Source organism: Chelonia mydas, chromosome 10, assembly GCF_015237465.2.
Source record: "Chelonia mydas isolate rCheMyd1 chromosome 10, rCheMyd1.pri.v2, whole genome shotgun sequence".
Lineage (NCBI taxonomy): Eukaryota > Metazoa > Chordata > Testudines > Cheloniidae > Chelonia > Chelonia mydas.
The window spans coordinates 7,796,250-7,818,517 of record NC_051250.2 but is presented as its reverse complement, the minus strand read 5'-3'; the positions used below and the strand labels follow the sequence as shown (position 1 = coordinate 7,818,517).

The 22,268-nt window shown below is 46.0% G+C and overlaps 1 protein-coding gene across 7 annotated transcripts in view; it reads right to left on the bottom strand.

Annotated features, from left to right (window-relative positions):
• PEMT (phosphatidylethanolamine N-methyltransferase) overlaps positions 1-22,268 on the bottom strand; it is a 92,949-nt gene that overhangs the window by 16,457 nt on the left and 54,224 nt on the right. For all 7 annotated transcript variants that reach the window (XM_037910510.2, XM_037910514.2, XM_043523637.1 and 4 more), the window contains 2 exons: positions 14,681-14,826; positions 4,126-4,237 (listed from right to left, as the gene is read on the bottom strand). In XM_037910510.2, coding sequence (XP_037766438.1) covers positions 4,126-4,237; positions 14,681-14,826 — 258 coding nt within the window. The remainder of the gene's footprint in view (positions 1-4,125; positions 4,238-14,680; positions 14,827-22,268) is intronic.

The window sequence follows — 22,268 nt, the reverse complement described above, 5'->3', positions numbered from 1 at the left end:
ACAGGAATAAGTTTAGAAATAACAAAATTATTTTGCAGGAGGGGAAGTCAGCTCCTGCCCAGCTCAAAGCCAGAGAGCCCCATGCCAACTCCCGAGGGAAGGTCAGTTTGCATCGCAATCGAAGAGCTAGCTCTGAGAGGCAGCGACTGGGCTCTCAACTGGGAATCGGGAGGCTGGGGGTCTATCTCCAGCTCTGCTGCAGGATCTTGGGGAAGTCACCTGTCTTCCCTTTGCCCGCTTTCCTTTGTGCGTTGCATCGGTTTAGACTGAAAGCTTTTGGGATATGGACTCGGTTTGATTCCTGTGCCTCTCTACAGTACCTAGCACAATGGAGGCCTGCTCAGAGTTTGGCCGCTAAGCACCCCTGACATGAGAATAATAATGAAGGTCTCTTGCACAGCAACCCTTTGCTACAGATACCTCAGAAACTTGAAAGGAGGTCCTAGGAGAAGAGAACAATCCAAAGATGGCCAGGTCTGTGTATGTAACAAGGACAGAGGGTAACGTAGACCCTTCCCATGGCGAAGATGATTGTATTTCATGCAATGGGTTTGCACATCTTCAGAGACACCATAATCAGCACAAAACGGAGGGGACATTTGTACAGGGCTTTTTGCCCTCATCCTTCAGTTTTCTGCAGAGCCTTCTACTCAAAGGGCCAAATCTTCCAAGGGCCTCCCCTTCTGCACACAGGTTATCTACGTGTTCCCATTTGTGTGTGCAAATCTTCATGGGCATGTGCAAATCAGATACCTGTATTTCAAAAAACCTGACGGTAGGGTGACCAGATGTCCTGATTTTATAGGAATGGTCCTGATGTTTGGGGCTCTGTCTTATATAGGCGCCTATTAACCCCACCCCCTTCCCGATTTTTCACACTTGCTATCTGGGTCACCCTACCTGATGGGCATGTGCATTTTGCTTACACAGATCGCTACAGGCACCCTCTGAGGCTGCTTTGAAAGCTGGCATCCCAAAAAACCTAAAAAAAACTAGAAAAGGCCTCTGGGCCTGTCATGCTGCCTTTTTGGAGTGTTAATTCTATTTAGACTTTTCACTCCCCGTCTCTCCCAAACGCTCTGAGAAGCCACTGGGTTAACTGAGGGCCTTGGCTTCCAAGTCCCTCTGAAATGATTTCCACTTCAATGGATGGATTGGGAGACATAATTTAGTGTGTGCCCAACTGGTGTCACGCCAACAGGCCTCACGCCAACAGGCCTGTTAACTGCTGCTATGTCTCTAGGCTCCTCTTTGGATCCACACAGATAATGCCTGCCATTTCTCCAGCCTTCAGAGAGATTCCTTGTACCAGCCGTGAAAGCCTCCACCCACACAGCTCTGTCCTGTGCCTGCTTCCATTTACTCCTCCAGGATACGCTGCACGGCTCTGTTGGTGCCTTATCCATCTTTATTTTATGGAGTCATTAAGAAGCATCAGCAGCTCATCATATTTCCCATTTAGCAGCTAATTAAAAGAGCAGAAACTGTAACCGAGAAAGAAGGCTTGTGTGAGTTTGCGGGGGAGAAAGGGATGCGTCATACGACTGGATACCGTCGCTTTCTCAGAATTAAGGGCCTGAACTCGCTGGAAGATATGCTGACAATCATCCACGACACACCTCGAAAAATCATCTACAACTCAGGCACTCATAAATACAGTCTGTTTTATGTGACAAACACTGCATGTATGATCAAGCCCTTACTCTTCAGGATCCAGTGGGCCACCTTTTAAAGAACAGACGATAGGATAATTAACCACTACAAAATATTTTTGGGAAGGTGGGGTGTCTCCCTACACCTCTATTTAACACTCAGAGATTTTGAAGGCCTTGTTTGCACTAAAAGCAACTGGTTTTAAATTCCTTCCTCCCCTAGTAAATCATTTATAGGGGCAGCCTTTTCAGATAGCCCTCAAGCAAACTACTGCGACCACTTAGCAATGGGACTGCTCTCACTGCGTAAGTAAAGCATGTGCGTACCTGGAGAATCGAGGCCTGTACTGCTGAGAATCAAGCTCGGCAACATACAAAAAAATCAGAGACTGCTCTCTGGTTCTGATAGAGGACGACCCTAGAGATGGAGCCGGGGCTTCAGTAGCTCTGCAAAGTCTGATTAATTTCCTAAGAGACCCGGAAATGTTTATGTTGATTTTAAAAAGCCTCTTTACAGCCATTTACAGCTGAGCTCTCCTCTGGACTCTGTCACGTGGCTCTCCCCTGCATCCTTTGCATGGGCTGCTCCCACCAGCGCATCTGGGTTGCGTCTTGCTGTTGGAGCTCCTACCAGCGCTGGCTCCGTTGTATCTTCTGCACCTGGTCCCCCTTGCAAGCTCCCGCCAACCTAATTTCCATTGCATTGCGTGCACTGATCCCGTACGCGGAGCTCTCACCAACAACATCCTCACTGCCTCACCTGTGGAGAGCACTCTCTCTGACACCATCTCCAGGACAGTCTTCACTCTTTTGAGACCCAAACCATGTCCCACCAATTTCAACAGGAGTTGGAATAGCCCCTTCTGGGCAGAGCTCTCCCCGACCTCAGTGGGCAGTCCAGGTGCAAAATGTACAGTAGGGAAGCACCCAAGAAAGAAGACTTGTAACTGAGTTACACCGGTACAATATTCATTAAAGGCAGAAAATGAAGAAACAGGGCTTTATATAGTCATAAAATCACCAAATTAGTTTCTGTTTTGTCGTACTCCTGTGTGGCAGGTACAGTAACAAATAATAAATAGCTTGTGATGTTGTATGGATCCGAGTTCCCAATATAACTTGTGGTGGTTGTTGTTTGCTACTGGGCAACTAAAATTAAACACAATATTACACAAAAACCACTTCAAACTTAGAATACAGCACAGAGCATATTGTTCATTAGTTGCCAGACCACATACTATTCATTTTTCTCCCAATCAGTCTATTAAACTTTGTTATGCTACCCTAGGAGTGTTCTTGCAAGGTTCCCATAGTCCTCCAGTCTTTTTCCTTTTTAAAGGTAATTATTGGACCATACTGATTCTCAGTGTCAATTTCTTAGTTTCTGTAGAGTTACACCAGGAATACATTTGGCCCTGGATGTTGATTTTTCCATTCTGCAGAGTTGGCCAAGGACTCCACGCTGCAGAAGATCAGATGCCAAGATCAGTATTGTCTTTCTAGAATGTGGAGAGTATTTATTTTGTTCAAATTAGTGCTAAACATATCCGCGGGTGACGAGTGATTTATGTGATTGTGGGATAATACTCGGCAAATTAAAAGCCAGAATGCATGGCACTTTCCCTACACTACCAGATTGTCCCCACAGTTCAGAACATTTAGAGAACTTCCCTGTCGCGAACTTTTACCTTTGCCACCTCTCCAGGATGTTTTGAGTAACTTTAATGAGCCACCTCCACATCGTCGCTCCCCAGAAACGACTCAGGAAATAGTTCCACCACTTTCACGTGTAATACACCTGCCCGGCGTGGGCACTCATGTCTCCCCCTAGTGGCTGGCCACAATGCCTAGAGCCGCCTACGGGGTCCTGGGACAATCCCACCCTGAAGGAGTTCTCCTCTGTCTCCAGAGATAGTCCATTGTGCTCCTGGTAGGAATACTGCTGTCAGTTCCAGCCCCACAAGACTGCAGCTGGCACAAAAGCAATCCAGTATTGCAAGGCAGGATGGCTCCAGGCGGGCCTTCTCACACTTCTCATGGTTTTTCTGAGGAGCACAATGCAGGCCTAGCTAATGTTTGCTGCCTCTTGCATCATACATGCTCAACAGCTAGGAACTCCAAGGACGTGGTGTGTGGGGCATTGTCTCAGTGGACCTCCTAGCCCTCTCCGGAGAGATCCTTCCCTGCTTCTTACATGAGTGAAAGAGTCCCCACATCCTTCCCTACTCCTCCCTGAGTATCAGCAACAGGACAAGGCAGGATTTCACTTACACACCGAGGAGAGTGTAATAACCAAGTGGCACTTATGAGCCAGCTCCCGCAAAGCGGCAAATGCCCTCCCCAGCTAACCTGGCCAGCATGTCACAAGCTCAGCCCTAAATTAGACCCAGTGAACACTGCCACTGACTCTAGAGAATGACGAAAGAACAGGGTGAAGAAGCTGTGGCCCACGACTGCCCAGAGCTGTACTCACATGATGGACCAGCCAAGGTAGCAGGCAGTGCTTCCCCAGTACATGGGATTGTCCATTACATTAAAAGGGAAGCTTGTCACTTTCTCCTCCTTCAGGATGCCGAAGTAATCGCCTGTGAACAATAAAAAGAGTTTAGTGTTAAATATTGATCAAGCACCCCGGGGGGTCACTGGGACACAGCAGGGGCTCAAGGACAGCTGGGTCATTACATACCTCACTAGTCTAAGCTACCTGGGATCTCTCCTTTCCACTCTGCTGCCTTCTCTGTACAGCCCTTACTCAGCACGCGTGCTGCTCAGTTTTTCATCTCCACTCTAACATCACAATGCACTGAGCTGGTATTTTTTTTGATAGGGGAAAGAGGCACTGGGGTTTCCTCTGCAATCCCTTTTTTGTCCTTGTCAGGCCAAAGAGGGCTGGAATTGGAAAAGGGTCAGAAAAGGGCAACAAAAATAATTAGGGGTATGGAACGGCTTCCGTATGAGGAGAGATTAGTAAGACTGGGACTTTTCAGCTTGGAAAAGAGATGACTAAGGGGAGATAAAATCATGACTATAAAATCATGACTGGTTTGGAGAAAGTAGATAAGGAAGTGTTATTTAGTCCTTCTCATAACACACATACTAGGGGTCACCAAATTAAATTAATAGGCAGCAGGTTTAAAACAAACAAAAGGAAGTATTTTTTCACACAACACATAATCAACTTGTGGGAACTCCTTGCCAGAGGATGTTGTGAAGGCCAAGATTATAACAGGGTTAAAAAAAGAACTAGATAAGTTCCTGGAGTATAGGTCCATCGATGACTATTAGCCAGGATGGGCAGGAATGGTGTCCCTAGCCTGTGTTTGCCAGAAGCTGGGAATGGGCGACAGGGGATCGATCACTTGATGATTACCTGTTCTGGTCACTCCCTCTGGGGCACCTGGCATTGGCCACTGTTGGAAGACAGGATACTAAGCTAGATGGATCTTTGGTCTGACCCAGTATTGCTGTTCTTATGTCCAAGCCCTCTAGGTTGTTTTTTATATTATATATATATTCCCAACATTTATAGGTTTAAGAATAGCATCTGCAGTGACACTATGTGGGATGAAAACCACAAGAGCAACTAATATTTAGGCTTCAAGGGATCACCAGCTGCAGGTCAGGAAGAACGTGATCCCCTTGACACAACAACGCAGAATAGAATGTTTTACGAGAATTGTCAGTTCCTATGAAGGATGTGGTATTAGTCACTGCCAGAGACATGGTCAGTGCTTAGACAGAATGATGGTAAAATACCTTAGAAATGTGATGGATAGATAGACAGAAAGAACAAGTCCAGATGAACCACTGAACTCTTCTAATATGGCAATATCTGTGGTTTTTATATCACTAAACATCACATCTTCATAACATCTAGAAATTAATCATTATAAAAGTGCATTAACAACCCTCAGCGATGTATTTTATTTCCTGCTGTTTATATGACAGAAAATTAATGGACTAACTTTTCTCCTCTGAAGACTTGGTTACAATGGTCTCAGATGAGTCCTGTCTGGATATTTAGCCACCCCACAATGTCATCACACAATGTGACTGCATTTGCTCATGAGGGTCACCTGAACGGGAACAGTACTGGAACTGCAGGCCAGTTTTTAGGTACATTGGTGACTATCATGGTGGGGGGCAGGACAAGAGAGAATTCTGTGGCTCAGGCTCCATCTTAGGGTTTTATATTGCCACTCATCACTGGAATACCTGATGTGTATTGACTATGCATGAGTGCAAACTCAACGCTCTACGTTCCATTTTGTCCTTGGTCAGAGCTGTAATACAGCGTTCTTAGGGCTTTCCTTGCAAGCATCTACCATACGCTTTTCAATGCCATTGCACAACGGATGCATTGGGCCAAATCATGCTGGATGTAACTCCATGAAAGCGCCTCAGACCCGAACTGCAGCACCTCCCGATCCAGTCAGCAGCAGGTGAGCGCTGATATATTGATCTTACACCGCTATCTTATGGTGACTCATTCATATCGCTTTGAAAACAGACTGGAAAGAAAATGGCATGCAAAGCAAAGCTTGAACTGCTTTTAAATTTTATTTTGGGATACAGAAGGGAATGCAGGGTTGTCGCTCACGTGGGACCTTAAAGTGTGGGGGGAGGGGGGGAGGGGAATATTTGTTGTATATATGGAAGCTCTGAAGAACATAATCTCCTAGAAAGAAATCCATTGTTACTTGGCTCCAGAGAAGTGGGACAGAGAGATATTCCACCAACAGTGAAGTAGAATCAAAAGTTTCAACTTGCATCAAGTGCAGACTGCAATATGGGTTATAGCAAGATCTCTGCTTGGAGTGAATGAAGGACTAAATGAAAAAATGATTTCAGGGTAAGGGGCTTGTCTCCCCCCAGGAAATTGACTGGAATAGTTATTGCCAATAGCTTCCCATGTGGATCCTATTTCAGAATAAAAACTACTTTTTTCTGGATTAGCACACTGCCAAGACTCCAGGTGGGAAGCTATTCCACTATAGCTATTCTGGTCAATTTCCCCATGTAGACAAGGCCTGAGAGGGCGGGACAGTACATGGCAGCCTGTCTAATCATACACTGACCTCGGGCATATCCCAGAAGCTTTAATGTAGGAATCAGTCAGATTTTAGAACAGGTATCTGAAATGCTTTGTTGGTTCTACCTCCAACACATCTCTCCTCATTCAGGGCCCTGATATAGGAGGAGATGTCACTCCTACATGGCTTAATTTGCAAAACAAAATAAGCATATTAAGGCACAATTAAGCTTCTGAGGCTGGTCATCAGGGCAGAAAAGCAACATTGTTAATCAGAATAAAACAGACCAGAGCATGATTAGACCTGGGAGTCAGGACTCCTGTGTCTTATTCCCAGTGAAAAGAAAAGGAGTAGTTGTGGCACCTTAGAGAATAACAAATTTACTTGAGCGTAAGCTTTCATGAGCTACAGCTCACTTCATCGGATGCATAAATTTATTAGTCTCTAAGGTGCCAAAAGTACTCCTTTTCTTTTCGCGAATACAGACTAACACGGCTGCTACTCTGAAACCTGTCATTATTCCCAGTGCTGTCATCAACTTGCTCTGAGACCTTTGGCAAGCCACTTAATCTCTGTGCTTTATATGTGCTTCCATACCTCCCAAGAGTGCAGTGGGCTTAATGTACGTTTGTAAAGTGCTTGGAGATCTGCAGATAAAAAGCACTATAGGAGGGCAAGCCATTATCATTATTATTATTGTTATTACATGGATCATCTTGCATTTTCCTTGGCCTCACACAGTGCAAAACATTTGCTTCCAAGATTATATAGCTCCTGTCCAATTAGACCGGGCTTGCTGGCTTTGGCTATATGCGACTAAGTGTAATAATTGCCTGGTACAAATGTTATACATTTGAGCTGTTCTCTTAGTTGCTTGGCAATCTTCTTCTGAGTCACCTCTATAGACTGTGTTGAAATGCTCCAGGCTTCACCACAAATACCACTGACACCGTATGTCCTGCTACATATATGCCACGGACTCCGTCTCACAGCCAATTCCTGCACCTTCTTCAGGGTGTATCCATGTGCCAAATACTTTTTTACCCTCCTGTCTTTGTGTGTCTGTCAATGCCTCCATTCATTGCACAATGCTAGCTCCTCCAAGGCTCAACAGCAAAAAAATGCACCCATCTTGCTGGCATTGGCTTATCGGTGGAGTTATGCCTTGTTGGGGCTTCAGTGCATAGATCTCTAGGGAGGCAAATGCTGCATAATTTGCGAATCCCTGTTCCAAACAAACACACACGCAGCAGCCCCGTGAGTTTGTGGAGCCTGTTATTAACATTCCTCAGGCCATCACCACTACTCAGTGGGATCTCTGACCTAAATCATCACAGTTAAAAAACAAAAGGAACACTACACTAAATCATCTTGAATACCTTTCTTCAAAAGCAAGCCAAGTCCTAGGAAAAACAAACTGGCATTCACTTTGGCCAGCCTGAATGCTGACATCCTGCAGCAAAAAATACCACAGGTGTGGCTTTTAAAATATAAGAACGGCCATACTGGATCAGACCAATGGTCCATGTAGCCCAATATCCTGTCTCTCACAGTGGCTAGTGCTAGAGACTTCAGAGGGAATGAACAGAACAGGGCAATTATCAAGTGATCTATCCCGTCATCTAGTCCCAGCATCTGGACATTGGAGATTTAGGGACACCCAGAACACGGGATTGTGTCCCTGACTACGTTGGCTAATAGCCATTGATGGACCTATTCTCCAGGAGTTTATCTAATTCTTTTTTGAACCTGGTTATACTTTTGGCCTTCACAACATCGCCTGGCAATGAGTTCCACGGGTTGACTGTGCATTGTGTAAAGTACTTCCTTTTGTTTATTTTAAACCTGCTGCCTATTAATTTCATCAGATGACCCCTGGTTCTTGTGTTATATGAAGGGGTAAATAACACTTCCCTAATCACTTTCTCCACACCATTCATGATTGTCTAGACCGCTGTCATATTCCCCCCTTAGTCATCTCTTTTCTAAACCTGCCTCCTTTTAGGGCCTGCAAAATTATATCCGTCTTTTGTCTGGTCAGACAGCAAGGGCTGTCTTACTATGTGTACGTACAGCGCCTAGCACAATGGGGCCGTGATCACAGATGGGACCTCTAGGCACTATCATAGTACAGATAAGTAATAAATTGCCTGCAAATACCCACACATACAAATAAGGGGAACTAGACATCCTAGCTCTGTGAACGTGCCTTGAATCAGGGATCTCTCTCTCAGTCAACACTGGCACTCGCATCTATTTGCTCCTGCAATACATTTGTTTACTGTTGACTATTAAAGTACATTTGGGCTTCTATTAATGGAGGCAACAACATATGTCCATCCCTTGCACAACTCTGCTAAGCAAAGCATGTTATTTGTCACCGGGACACAGCGAATCAATTCCATTGCCCTGCTTTCAAACTAATTCTTACTGCAAGAAGCTTGAAGTTTTGTGGAGAAAAGCCTCTGATCTACAGCTGAATACCTCATACAGAGGAAGGCAAAGGCAAAGAAAGCTTCTGGCAATGCCACGCTGCTTTTACTGGGAGCTTCTGGAGAAGGTAAATGCTTTTGCTGCACGGATATGTTTTATCTTTGGCAGGGACAAATCACAATGGAGATGATGCCTGAGTATGGAGGCTAAATCAATGGCAGTGCTGATAATGGGAAGAGAGAGCATCTGCCAACCATTGAAACAAGTAACAAACCAAAGATAGAATGTGCACTGTGCAGAAATGAAAAACAAACCCAAGAACACTGAATGGACCATTTCAGCTAAGAAGCTTTTAGTCAATATCAGCGATGTAGCAATCTCTGCAGCCCAAAATAGCCTTTCCTGACAAAATACTGTCCTCCCTCAGCCCAGCTACACTTTACAAAAGGGGGATCAGAGGCTAAAATCTTCTATCCCAAACATCTTCCCCCCCAAAAATATATATGGGAAAGATTAACCTGGATAGCAAATGAAATTAATGAACCAAATGACATTAATAGACAGCAGGTTTAAAACAAACAAAAGGAAGTATTTTTTCACACAACACAGTCAACTTGTGGACCTGCTTGCCAGAGGATGTTGTGAAGGCCAAGATTATAACAGGGTTAAAAAAGGAACTCGATAAGTTCCTGGAGGATAGGTCCATCGATGGCTATTAGCCAGGATGGGTAGGGGTGGTGTCCCTAGCCTCTTGTTTGTCAGAAGCTGGGAATGGGTGACAGGGGATGAATTATTTGATGATTACCTGTTCTGTTCATTCCCTCTGGGACAACCGGCATTGGCCACTGTCAGAAAACAGGATACTGGGCTAGGTGGACCATTGATCTGACCCAGTATGGCCATTCTCATGGATCTCAATTTTGTAAATGGCCCTGGGTCTTGCTAATGAGCTATATTTAAACCCCAGAAATTTAGACTCAGACTGTGGGGTGTTTGGGAGCTGAATGTGCGGCTCGACTGATCTCTAGCTCAGATACTTTCCAGGTTCTAGGTAAATGTCATTTCTAAAATCTCTAATAAAATTATATCTCCCCAAGCTGGAAATCAGTTGCATTGCTCCAAGTCCATAGGAAGCCTTCTGCTAGGGCTGTGCCAATGTTCAATGGGGCTCAGATCTCAGGTTTCACTCCAGGTTTCTCCCTTTAATGAACAATAATAGGATGGTAGAGATTACGAGGCCTGGGGGCACCGATCTGGATTGACGAAGAACTTGACTGAACCTTTTCCCAATCTCAGACTGAACTTCTTGTGGCATTTTCAGCTGGAACAATGCCAATATTGCCTGGTCATCTCAGGGACAGATCTGATAAGATTTCTAGACAACGGGGAGTGAAGAAGCTTTACATAACAATAAATAACCCTAGCTCTTATAAAGCACTTTTCTTCAGTAGAGATCAAAGCACATTATAAAGGAGGTAGGCATCCCCATGTTACAGGTGGGGAAACTAAGATACAGAAGTGACTTCTCCAAGACCACCCAAGCTTGGCCACTGGCCAAGCTGGGACGAGAACCCAGGTCGGTCTCCTGAGTCCCAGTCCAGTTCTCTAACCACTAGGGAACTCTGGCTCTCCAAGCCCTGAAACCTCTGGTGGACTGTCCACTGGAGCGTCTCTTTCTCTGAGGGTGAAATTTACCCCTGTACTGAGCGTCCGCACAAGCCCCACTTGAGACTCAAGGAAGCCTCCAAAATAGGGAGCAGCCCTTTCTCAGGAAGTGGGAGGTTGGGATCTGCAGTCTTGGTTGGGGCTTTCAGCTCCTATGTTTGTAGGAAAGAATTCAAGGTGCCCATCCACTCTGTAGGGGTTATTTTGTATCTCTGTGATTCAAGAGCAGTTTAATGTATATATGTCAGGCTTTCTACAGCCTCCTCTGGAAACCACCTCTGCGTTAGCTGGCTATAAAGCCCCACCACCACGGCTTCTCTGTAGAGACTAATAAGTTTCAATGTAACCCAACTGACAGCGTTTGGTCAGGTTGGGTTTACTTGAAACCACGGTCAATGCTTTCCTTGCTGGAAGGAATAATGCATAGATGGGAGACAGAGGGACTGAAAAATACACTCCTTCCCGCATGCAAAAAACCCCATTACCTCATTTAAGACAACTATCCACCACTATGCATGTCAGAAAATAGGGCAAGCCGCACCGGAAGCAAACATTAAACTAGAATTCCAGCAAGTGTTTATAGCTCTGCAAATTGTTCCAATTGTGAAGGCACAATGAGGAAAGGAAATGCTGGTGAGCTGGCCCCAGTGACCGCTGAGAAGAATTATTTTGCGGGCGAGAAAGAAAATGAAGCTGCATGAACCGAAATGAACAAGCTCAACAGCCGCAAAATGGAGCCTTGAACCAACACTGCTGGGTGGAAAATTGAGTGGCACAGAAAAACTTGTTTAGGAAGAGTGACTCATTGTCATCCATAGGCTCCCACAATTTAGCCATTTCTAAGCAATTTAAAACGTATTATTTAAAGAGGCCAGTTCAGAAGCTATCTGCCTAGCCAGATACTTATATGGCCCCCATCATTGTAACAGAAGACAAAAGGGACCTTGATTTTGCTGAAGGGTTGAATCCTATTCCCATACGTTTTCGAGGCCGTTGGTGTTTCAGGTTATACCAAAGCTTCCCTCTCCCTCGGATGTAATGCAATGACCTCATTCCTGCTGATCAAACACAGCCTTCCTTACCCAAAGCAAAATGTAGATCCCAACAGTGCTAGAGAATTCACCCTGCTTCTCTCTCAAAGATACAGGTGCCTAGAGTTTCAAGGAACAAGTAAAAATGCACAATCAAAAGAGAGCTCCATAACTGAGAGGAAAAATATTTCCTTGCTGTCCTGGAGTGCCATATTTTGAGTCGGGAAGGAATTTTCCCCTGGGTCAGACTGGCAGAGACTCTGGGGGGTTTTCGCCTTCCTCTGCAGTATGGGAGCAAGGGTCACTGGTGGGTTTAAACAAGTGTAAATGGTGGATTCTCTGTAACTTGAAGTCCTTAAATCATGATTTGAGGACTTCAGTAACTCAGCCAGAGGCTAGGGGTCTATAACAGGAGTGGGTGGATAGGTTCTGTGGCCTGCGATGTGCAGACTAGATGAACATGATGGTCCCTAAAGTCTATGAGTCTCAAAAGAGAACAGCAGGGCTCCAGCACTGCACTCGCAATAACTGGGTCTGCAGTAAAGTTCAAGTTCGTGGCACATATCAGTAACTCTACTGCAGAGAGAAAAGGAGGACTTGTGGCACCTTAGAGGCTAACCAATTTATGTGAGCATAAGCTTTTGTAAGCTACAGCTCACTTCATCAGATGCATTCAGTGGAAAATACAGTGGGGAGATTTATATACACAGAGAACATGAAACAATAGGTGTTACCATACACACTGTAATGAGAGTGATCAGGTAAGGTGAGCTATTACCAGCGGGGGGGGGGGGGGGGGGGCTTGGGGGGAAAAACCTTTTGTAGTGATAATCAAGGTGGGCCATTTCCAGCAGTTGACAAGAAAGTTTGAGGAACAGTGGGGTGAGTCCAGGGCCCTACATAAACCAGACTCAAGTCCATTTCCCTTCTGGGATGCTCTGTTTCAGTGACACTGCTCATCCCTACCCAATTCTCCCCTTTCACGACTGTCAATTCTTCTCCTTGGATTTCTCAGCTTTGTCCATCTGAGGTCACCAGCACAAGCGACGTTCCCTCCATAGTCACGGCTAGGCAAAGGGCTTACGGTCTCATCCAGGTCAGGAGAGCGTTACACCAAGCCTAGAAATCTTATTCTGCACAATTAGGGGAGTGGGATTTTTTTCCCCTGCTGAGCCGTGATAGCCTCTAAACCATGGAATCTCAGCTATAATCCAATTTCACGACAGAGGGAGCTTCTGAGGGTAGAGGTGAATATGCAATATTTGATCTAGGCTAGCCACTAATGTTAATAAATCCAAGATCTTCCTTCTTCCCTACTTTTTTACACACAGAAGAAATGGTCTAAGGGGAAAATTGGAGCCATGCAGAGAGAGTACTCTTCCCAGAGCTGAGCAGAACAGAGTCACTCTTTGCATTTCCGCTGAATCTGACTCCTATTTGTTTATTTTTCAGTAGAAATTCAAGTCCAGAGGATCCGTCGAGTCAGCCATGGCTCAGGTTTGATGGAACTAATTTGAGACGTGGCTAAATGTGGGGAGTGTTAAACCCATTTTCATTCTAGAGTGACACCTGCTGGCTGAGTACTATGGGTTTTAGAGAGACACAATGGGGGAGGCAATAATATCTCTTCTTCAGAGTCCTGTTCATCTAGGGACCTGAAGAAGAGCTCCGTGTAAGCTCAAAAGCTTGGCTCTCTCACCAACAGAAGTTGGTCCAATAAAAGATATTCCCTCACACACCATGTCTCTCTAATATCCTGGGACCGACATGGCTAAAACAACACTGCAAACTATTAATGGGCTCATATTTCCTGACCAAATAACCATATTTACATAGCGCCAGGATACAGGGAGGAGGGGAAATAAGGCCCCCAGGACTCTGGCTCTCTGGTTTCAAGGCTCTAGATATCAGGAGCCAATCAGGTTCCCACCAACTGGAAGAGGAAATTGTGATGGAGGAACTATTCACAAGGTGGCTGTCAGACAAATGCCGGTGGGAAGCCAGTGAGTGCTGGGTGAGCAGCAAACATGGAGTACAATCTATTAAGGAATGAGGAAGCACTGACTAGTGGCCAGACTGTGCATTCTGGAGCCCTGGGTTCTATTCCTACTTGCAAGACCTCAGGCGAGTCAATACATCGCTCTGTGCCCCGGCTTCCCCCTTTGCAAAGTGGGAATGATCTTTACCTCCCCCCCTTCTGATGGGAGTAGATGGGTTGGTAACATTTTTCAAAATGACTAAGTCACTTAGGCACCTACGTCCCTTTTTTTCCCCCAGAAGTGCCCAAGGCACTTAGGAACTGAAGCCTCCTTGGAAGTCAATGGGACTTAATTTCTTTCTGCACATTTGAAAATTTTACCCAAGATCTTAAAAACTGGTCTCCTGTCTGCTCTCCCTGGGTCAGATAGCCAAGGTAGCAAGTAGTTTTGGGTGGCGTGCTTCTCAGTTGAGGCACCTGAAAGGAGCCTGAATTTCAGAATCACCTGTCCCTTCATGGCATCTCAAGCTGGACAACCAAAAAAAACCCCAAAACCAAACAACCGAGCCATCCAAAGTATCTAATCACCTTTGAAAAAGATAGGCTAGATGCCCCTAGGACCACTTTCTGTGGCTACATCTATACCACGATTTAGGGGTGGGGTTTTCAACTCCCAGACCCGCAGTAGCTCAATGAGAGCTAGCACGAATATAAAAGGCAGTAGAGCTGCAGTCGTACAGGCAGCGGGAGCCCGGCTTAGCCCTGCCAACTACCTACCTACAGGGTTCAGGATACTTTGGAGTCGGCACGCTGGGAACAACACCCCTAGTTCATAGTGTAGACACGGTTTGTGAAAACTGCACCAGGAGTGCCCAATGGCAGCCTTACCCAAAAATGTCCCGATGAATCCCAGTGCTAAAAAACTGGAGATGACAAACAAGAACCCTATTCCCAGAACAGCCAAGCCTGCGCAGTAGACAGAAAGGCAATCCAGACCTTCCAGCTTCGGCTGGCTCCTCATGGCTTCCGTGAAGCTGTGGGGGGGGGGGGGGAAATAAAAGGGAGACCTTTAGTTGCAGCATCTCTTTAACAGCTTTCCTGGTATCTGTAGGGAATAGAACATGGAAAAGAAATTTGGTAGAAAAACTCTTTTTTTCCCATCTGGAGCTAAGCTCTGAATACAGCTCATCGGACATGCTGATTACTTCCTGAGAAAAGCCAAATGCCAGAGTTTTATGAGCAATGGTTGACAGTCATTTTTACTTGGAACCCAATACAGGGCTAAAAATAGTAGCATGCTTAAAAGCATTTTGTCCCACGCCCGTGAGCTTCTAGGGAAAAATCACATTTATTGCTTTGGGCTGTAAAGCCTGATGGGAAGGCAGGACTTACACAAGAATTAAGAGCTGTGAAAGACCTGCAGGGTTATCTTGTCCATCCTTCCCTGTATGTCCTCAACAAAACATTTTGCAGAGTTAGACACATACTCAGGAATGGTTCGCAGCTGGAACGTGAGATTAGAAAATTCAAGAGGGAGGGTGGGTGGGTCTGGACTGGTGAAAAGACAGTGGGGAAATTCTTCCCAGAATATACTTGATACATGTAGTCTACAATAACTTCAAGCAAGCCCAGTTTACAATTACATGTTGACTTTGACATTTAGGGCCCAATCCTCTATTGACTTATTACCGAGTAAAATACTTATGGCCCTATTGACTTAAAAACTATGCCCAGGAGTGGGGGTTGGCAGGACCAGTCTCCCAAGTGGTACTGATAGAATAAATTTACATTTCAACGTGAGATAGTGCTACTATTAAGAAATGGAGAAAAGGTAAGAGGACTTGCAAGTTTATGCACATTATTTCTATGAAAATTGTTGCTACATAAGGCACAAAATTTGAGTTTTCTTAAGTGGTCACCCTGGCTGCTGTAGAGTCCCAAGTAAGGATTTTTACAAAGTGGTCCCCATGAGCTGTGCATGTGACACTGTACCTTTTCTGGGTAACCCCCTTCACTGACATATCTTAGCTACATTTCCTTACGGCCCCAATTTCTGTGAGCGGACTGAGTGCAACTTTCTTCTTCCCATTCATTCTGACGTGGGTCTTAAACAGTGTTGCCAACTCCCACGATTTTATTGTGAATCTTCTGACAGTGGCGTGTTTCTTAAAGCCTCGGCTCCTGGAGCCAGGTGAGTACATGACTCATTTTTTTTTATTCAAATGAAAGCTGAAAGGTTCTAAGTCTTCATACTTGAAAATGTGAATGCTTGAAAAACCAGAAGGCAAATAAAAAGAACCCAAACATTTATTGGGAATTTTTTAAGTCTCATGATTTTTAAACTGATCATATGACTTTTGGGGACCAAAATGATGGTTTTTGAACTCTTGAGTTTGGCAGTACCATTTAAATTAACTATGGCTGTTGTTTTCCTTTGCACCAATAGCAAACTGTGCATTCTTCTGTCTTTATATATTTATTTTTTACTTCAGACGAAGGAAAACCACCACACAAAGAAAGAACAAAGGTAAAGTCTTCATGAGACAGCAAGCTCACAATATCTAACTGTAACATTCTGCTATTCAAACTGGTAGCTGACACTACCGAAGGCCTTGGGGGATTCTCTGTGTTAAAGGCACGGAACAACATCTCCTATCATTTACATACCTACATACATTCCCCACTCTCTTAACCCTCCTAAACATACCTCTTTCTTGACACCAATAAACCAGCCTGCACAGGGGTCATGAGAGCCATCCCACAGCTAGGAGGTAAAGCATTCACCACATCATTTTGAAAGGTCAATAGTTACCACTCTTGGGTGTGCACAGATGCATTCAGCCCACTTCAGCTGTCTACAGATTGAATATCCATGGTGAGAGTCTGTTCAGCCCATGTGGTGCCCCAAAAGCACCTGGGGCTGTACATGCCATAATCTAGCCTGCACAACACAGGGTTTCTCTTCAATTGCAAACGTGCACGAAAGGTAAGTAGGCCAGCCTCAGAAAGTGTGTCCTGACCCTCTGACCCCTTCTCCAAGCTATTTTTGTCCCTCTTTCCCCCTTTTCCCTCCATTTGGTAAAGAGGCACAAGACCATGTCTACATACAGATGTTACACCAATCATTTTTTAAACTGATTTAAATTAGTCCGTGCAAAAGGCTGTGTGGACACTGTCATTTTGGCTTAAACCAGGCTTATTTTGGTTTAGTTTAAACTGATTCGTAATTGCTAGTTTAAGCCAAACTGAAAAAACACTGGTTTAAACTGAAACAATAGTATCCACACAGCGTTTTGCATCAGTTCAACACCACACCTGAAGTTAATCCAATGCAACATTCTCATCTAGACTGGCTCCTAGGCATGGCTCCGTCAGGCTCCTGCTAACAGTGCTCCTTGTGCCAGCCAGACGGAGGTACTCTTCCTACAGGGACCGATCAACCTGACTTCCCAGCCCTGCTGGGAAGTGGCTGGTTCAGAAGTGAGGAACTGAGCTCAGAACCAACTCAGGCCTAGTCTACACTACGGGGTTAGGTCGATTTAAAAATGACTGCGTCCACACAACCAACCCCGTTCCATCAACCTAAAGGGCTCTTAAAATCAACTTCTGTACTCCTCCCCAACGAGGGGAGTAGCGCTAAAATCAACCTTGCTGAGTCGAATTTGGGGTAGTGCGGATGCAAATCAACAGTATTGGCCTCCAGGAGCTATCCCAGAGTGCTCCATTGTGACTGCTCTGGACAGCACTTTGAACTCCGATGCACTAGCCAGGTACACAGGAAAAGCCCCGGGAACTTTTGAATTTAACTTCCTGTTTGGTCAGTGTGGCGAACTCAGCAGCACAGGTGACCATGCAGTCCCCCCAGAATCATAGAGTACAGAATGTTTCTAAGCTCCCCTTATCATCTTTGTCCCTGAGGTTATCGCAGATTAGAAGGCGAAAAAAAACGCACTTGCGATGACATGTTTTCCGAGCTCATGCAGTCCTCCCGCACTGATAGGGCACAGCTTAATGCATGGAGGCATTCAGTGGCAGAGGCCAGGAAAGAATTAAGTGAGCGCGAAGAGCGGAGGCAAGAGGCGATGCTGAGGCTAATGGGAGAGCAAACTGACACGATGAAACGTCTGTTGGGTGAGCAAACGGACATGATGAAGCGTCTGTTGGAGCTGTAGGAAAGCCAACAAGAGCACAGACTCCCGCTGCATCCACTGTACAACCGCTTACCCTCCTCCCCATGTTCCATAGCCTCCTCACCCAGACGCCCAAGAACGCAGCGGGAGGAGGCTCCTGGCACCCAGCCACTCCACTCCAGGGGATGGCCCAAGCAACAGAAGGCTGTCATTCAGTTTGATTTTTAGTGTGGCTACAATAAGCAATGTGGCCTTGTCCTATCCTCCTCCCCCACCCAACCCAGGCTACCTTGTCCGTTATCTCTTTTTTAAAAAAAAATTAAGAAAGAATGCATGGTTTCAAAACAATAGTTACTTTATTTCGAAGGGGGCAGGGTGGTTGGCTTAGAGGGAATTAAAATCAACAAAGGGGGCAGGTTTGCATCAAGGAGAAACGCACACAACTGTCACACTGAAGCCTGGCCAGTCATGAAACTGGTTTTCAAAGCCTCTCTGATGCGCAGCACACCTTGCTGTGATCTTCTAATCGCCCTGGTGTCTGGCTGCTCAAAATCGGACACCAGGCGATTTGCCTCAACCTCCCACCCCGCCATACACGTCTCCCCCTTACTCTCACAGGTATTACGGACCACACAGCAAGCAGCAATAACAATGGGAACGTTGGCTGTGCTGAGGTCTGACCTAATCAGCAAACAGCGCCAGCGAGCTTTTAAACATCCGAAGGCACATTCTACCGCCATTCTGCACTTGCTCAGCCTATAGTTGAACTGCTCCTTACTACTGGTCCAGGCTTCATGAGCCCTGGGAGCAAGGGGTAGGCTGGGGTAGGTGCAACCGCGCGGTGCTGCCAGCTGGGAGAGCAGCCTGAGGCAGAAGCCTCCAGTTTGCATGATATTCCGGGCAGGACTGAATCTCCATGAGACAAAACTTAAAGAAGAAAATGACCTGGAGTCTCTGGCTCCCATTTGGTGCTCTAAGAGGAGAATAGCCATGTTTGTCCAGGCGCCCCTGATTGACCTCACTGAGGTCTGCCAGGAGCACCCAGGAGATCTACGATGGCTATCAGTCCTACTGCACTGTCTGCCACGAAGGCAGGGAGCTGCTGCTGTGTAGCAGTGCAGTACCGCATCTGCCAGCAACACCCAGGAGACGTACGGTGGGCTGAGAGGGCTCCATGCTTGCCGTGGTATGGCATCTGCATAGGTAACCCAGGAAAAAAGGCACAAAACAATTGTCTGCTGTTGCTTTCATGGAGGAAGGGAGGGGGGCCTGACGACATGTACCCAAAACCACCCGCGACAATGTTTTTGCCCCATCAGGTATTGGGAGCTTAACCCAGAATTCCAATGGGCAGCGGAGACTGCGGAAACTGTGGGATAGCTACCCACAGTGCACCGCTCTGTAAGTTGCTGCTAGCCACGGTAGTGAGGATGCACTCCACCGACTTAATACGTTTAGTGTGGACATACACAATCGACTGTATAAAATCAGTTTCTAAAAATCGACTTCTATAAAATAGACCTAATTTCGTAGTGTAGACGTACTGCTATATGGGGAGTCTGAGGGTGTGTGGCCCCCTAACTATACATTTGTGTTAAGGGGAAAGAGGGAGGCAAGGTGCCCATTTACTATCATGCTGTGATTTAAAGAGCCCTGAATTAGGATTCAGATCTACTCTCCTATGCAAAAGAATCAGGTATACTGCTGCAGATGGAACACACAAAGTGGTCATGTGGGCATCTTCTAACAGTACAGGCGAACACTTGTACAGTCACATATTGCATCTTATCATCTCTTCCGTCTTCTGCTGCTTTCATCTACTTCCTGCCGTTCCGCCCAGCTCAAGGTCACTCCAAAACTCTCTGGTTGCAATTATCTGACAAGCCGGAAGGAGCAGTATTAGCAGGAGGACGTCAGCAAGTTACATCAAACAGAACATCTCAACCAGGTTTTTCATCCGCCAGATCAAATATTTTGCCCATGGCATATAAAGGAAATAGGCCTGACAGAAAACATTATATCCAGCACCTCTTTCCACTTACAACCCTGGTGGAATATTTGTGTGCATAGATCCAAGAACTGCTCCTACCAAAGGCAATGCAAAAACTGCCACTGACTTCAACAGCACCAGGATATGGCTGAGCAGGCTGATCATGGCCCCAGGGGCAGCTGGGTCAAAGCAGGTTAGGGTAGGCAGGTGTGGCCAGTTTTTTTTAAATGATCTGCACAAACCTCAGAGTGAAACAAGGAGGATGACAGCAAGAAAGGGACACTGCCCATAGCAAAGAGCAACCTCTTGTCATTTTGCTGGCTCAGGCTCAGATGCTGCTCGCCTCAAAATAAAATCACGTTTGCTTAAGCAAAGCAATATACAGTCTATTAAAGCAACCTTCTAGGGATGCTTCAGGACTCTTCAGTCATGCAGATGTTTGCAGATTAGGTAGCTAATGTCTTTGCACAGCTTTAAGGGCCTTCCCCTTCGCTGTGTTAGGGCCTGTCTACACTGCTCTGGCAGGCAAAGAGGTCTCAAAGTGGGCAGGAAAGACCCCCACAAGGATACTCTCTGTGCAGGGGGCCTCTCTGGCCAGTGCAGAGCTAGTGTGAAGGCTCTGCATGTCTTACTCCCAGTCCCCAGCATAAAAGGTGCATTGGGAGCATAGCAGAAGCATGGCTAGAGCACACTGCACTAAGGCTATTCTCTGCTTCCTAAACCTTATGTTACAGCAACCACAAGTCTGCTCTAACTTACACTGGGGACCCCCTGCATGACCCCAGAGTACAAGGAGCACAAAGGTGGCTTAAAGCGCAAGGATGAGGTAACTGAGAATCAGATCTCAGGCCTTTCCAGCCACAGCCAGCACGTGATGTGGTTTGTTTTGGCAGGGTCTTCCCCTCCCTTACCGTTATCTCCAAATGATCTCAACCATTCTTTTCATGCGTGGACACTCATGCAAACATCAGTTCCTCTAATCAGCATGTCTGCTTGGTCCCCTGGTGTTTAGCTTACAGCTAAGAGGGACATGTTTGCACTGAGATAATGGACTGTCTTCCCCTGTAGTAAAGTTTTATATCTTCCTGCACAGAATCTGTATTTGCATTATACATGATGACTGCAGGACTTTTCAGAATTGGTAAATAAACCTTTTAAGCATTTATTAACTTGTGCCATGACAATCGACACAAAGTCTTCAACAACTCTAATCATTTTTGCATTTATAACATGGCGTTGGCAGCTGCAAGACAATCTTTATCGCACTGGACGGTACCCTTGTTGTGTGAGTAAGGCACCAGCCAACCGCCCTTAATTTGAATGAAAAACATAGTAGGTGTATCATTAAAACGACCCTTTTAACATAGGTCTTGTCATGCTCCTTGCACCATTTGTCTTGGACAGGTCATCTGTACTGTACCAGCCCCGTGTCCTACCAAAGTGCCATGTAATCTGTTACGAGGAGGAGACAATTAATTCCACGCTGTGTCCACATAAGGTTCCTATTTGCAATGGATTTCAAACCTAATGACCCTTCTTGCTGTAAACCCCACGACAAGAGAACTTCCCTCTGTTTCATGCCATCAGGGCAGGGAAGGAGGGTGGACCACCAAAGGGGACCCCAAAACACATGCATGGAGGCCCAGATCCACTGACCTAACGGCCGTCTACCTATCTACTGTATGCATTTCTAAAGCACGGATCACTGTGGGATCCAAGCACCTGACCGATCAGAAAGATTAAGAAGTCACTACTGCTTTTTGACGGAAGACCATGTTCTGTGGCACTGCTTGAATGGCACGGGAGAGGAATTCGCATCCCTGGGCCACTTTTCAGCAACTCTTATCAAGGGAAGGTCTGTGTACAGAGGTGAGTTTTGCATTGCACTGTGGAAGTGCTGAGGTCTCAGGTGACTCGACCGCTGGCAGAAGGGTAGCACACAGCTAAGGGGCCTCCATAAAGAATGCCCTGCCTCAGCCCCCAAGAAGATCCATCCTGGGCTCTGCCAGCTGCAGCCTGCTTGTAGATCAGAGCACACTCGGTGCAGCCTAATACAAGAGACTGTCTGGACTGTCCCAGTGGATCGCAAGCTAGTAGTTCGTGGAGCAGTGATGCACTCACTGGGGGCGTAAAAAGTGCTGGCAGGTCTCCTGGTTCCGGCTTCTTCTTGTTTACACCTGTCAGACTGCATTTCCAAAAGCCAAGACTGAGACATTAAATACTTCCCCAATATTAATTTTTCCATACAAAGAATTGCTGCAGGTGGGGAGGGGAGATGGATTGTATCAGGGGTCTGGCCAACTAGGACCAGCTATTGGCCTACTTCCCTGCTAACTCTGCTGCTAGGCAACTAATA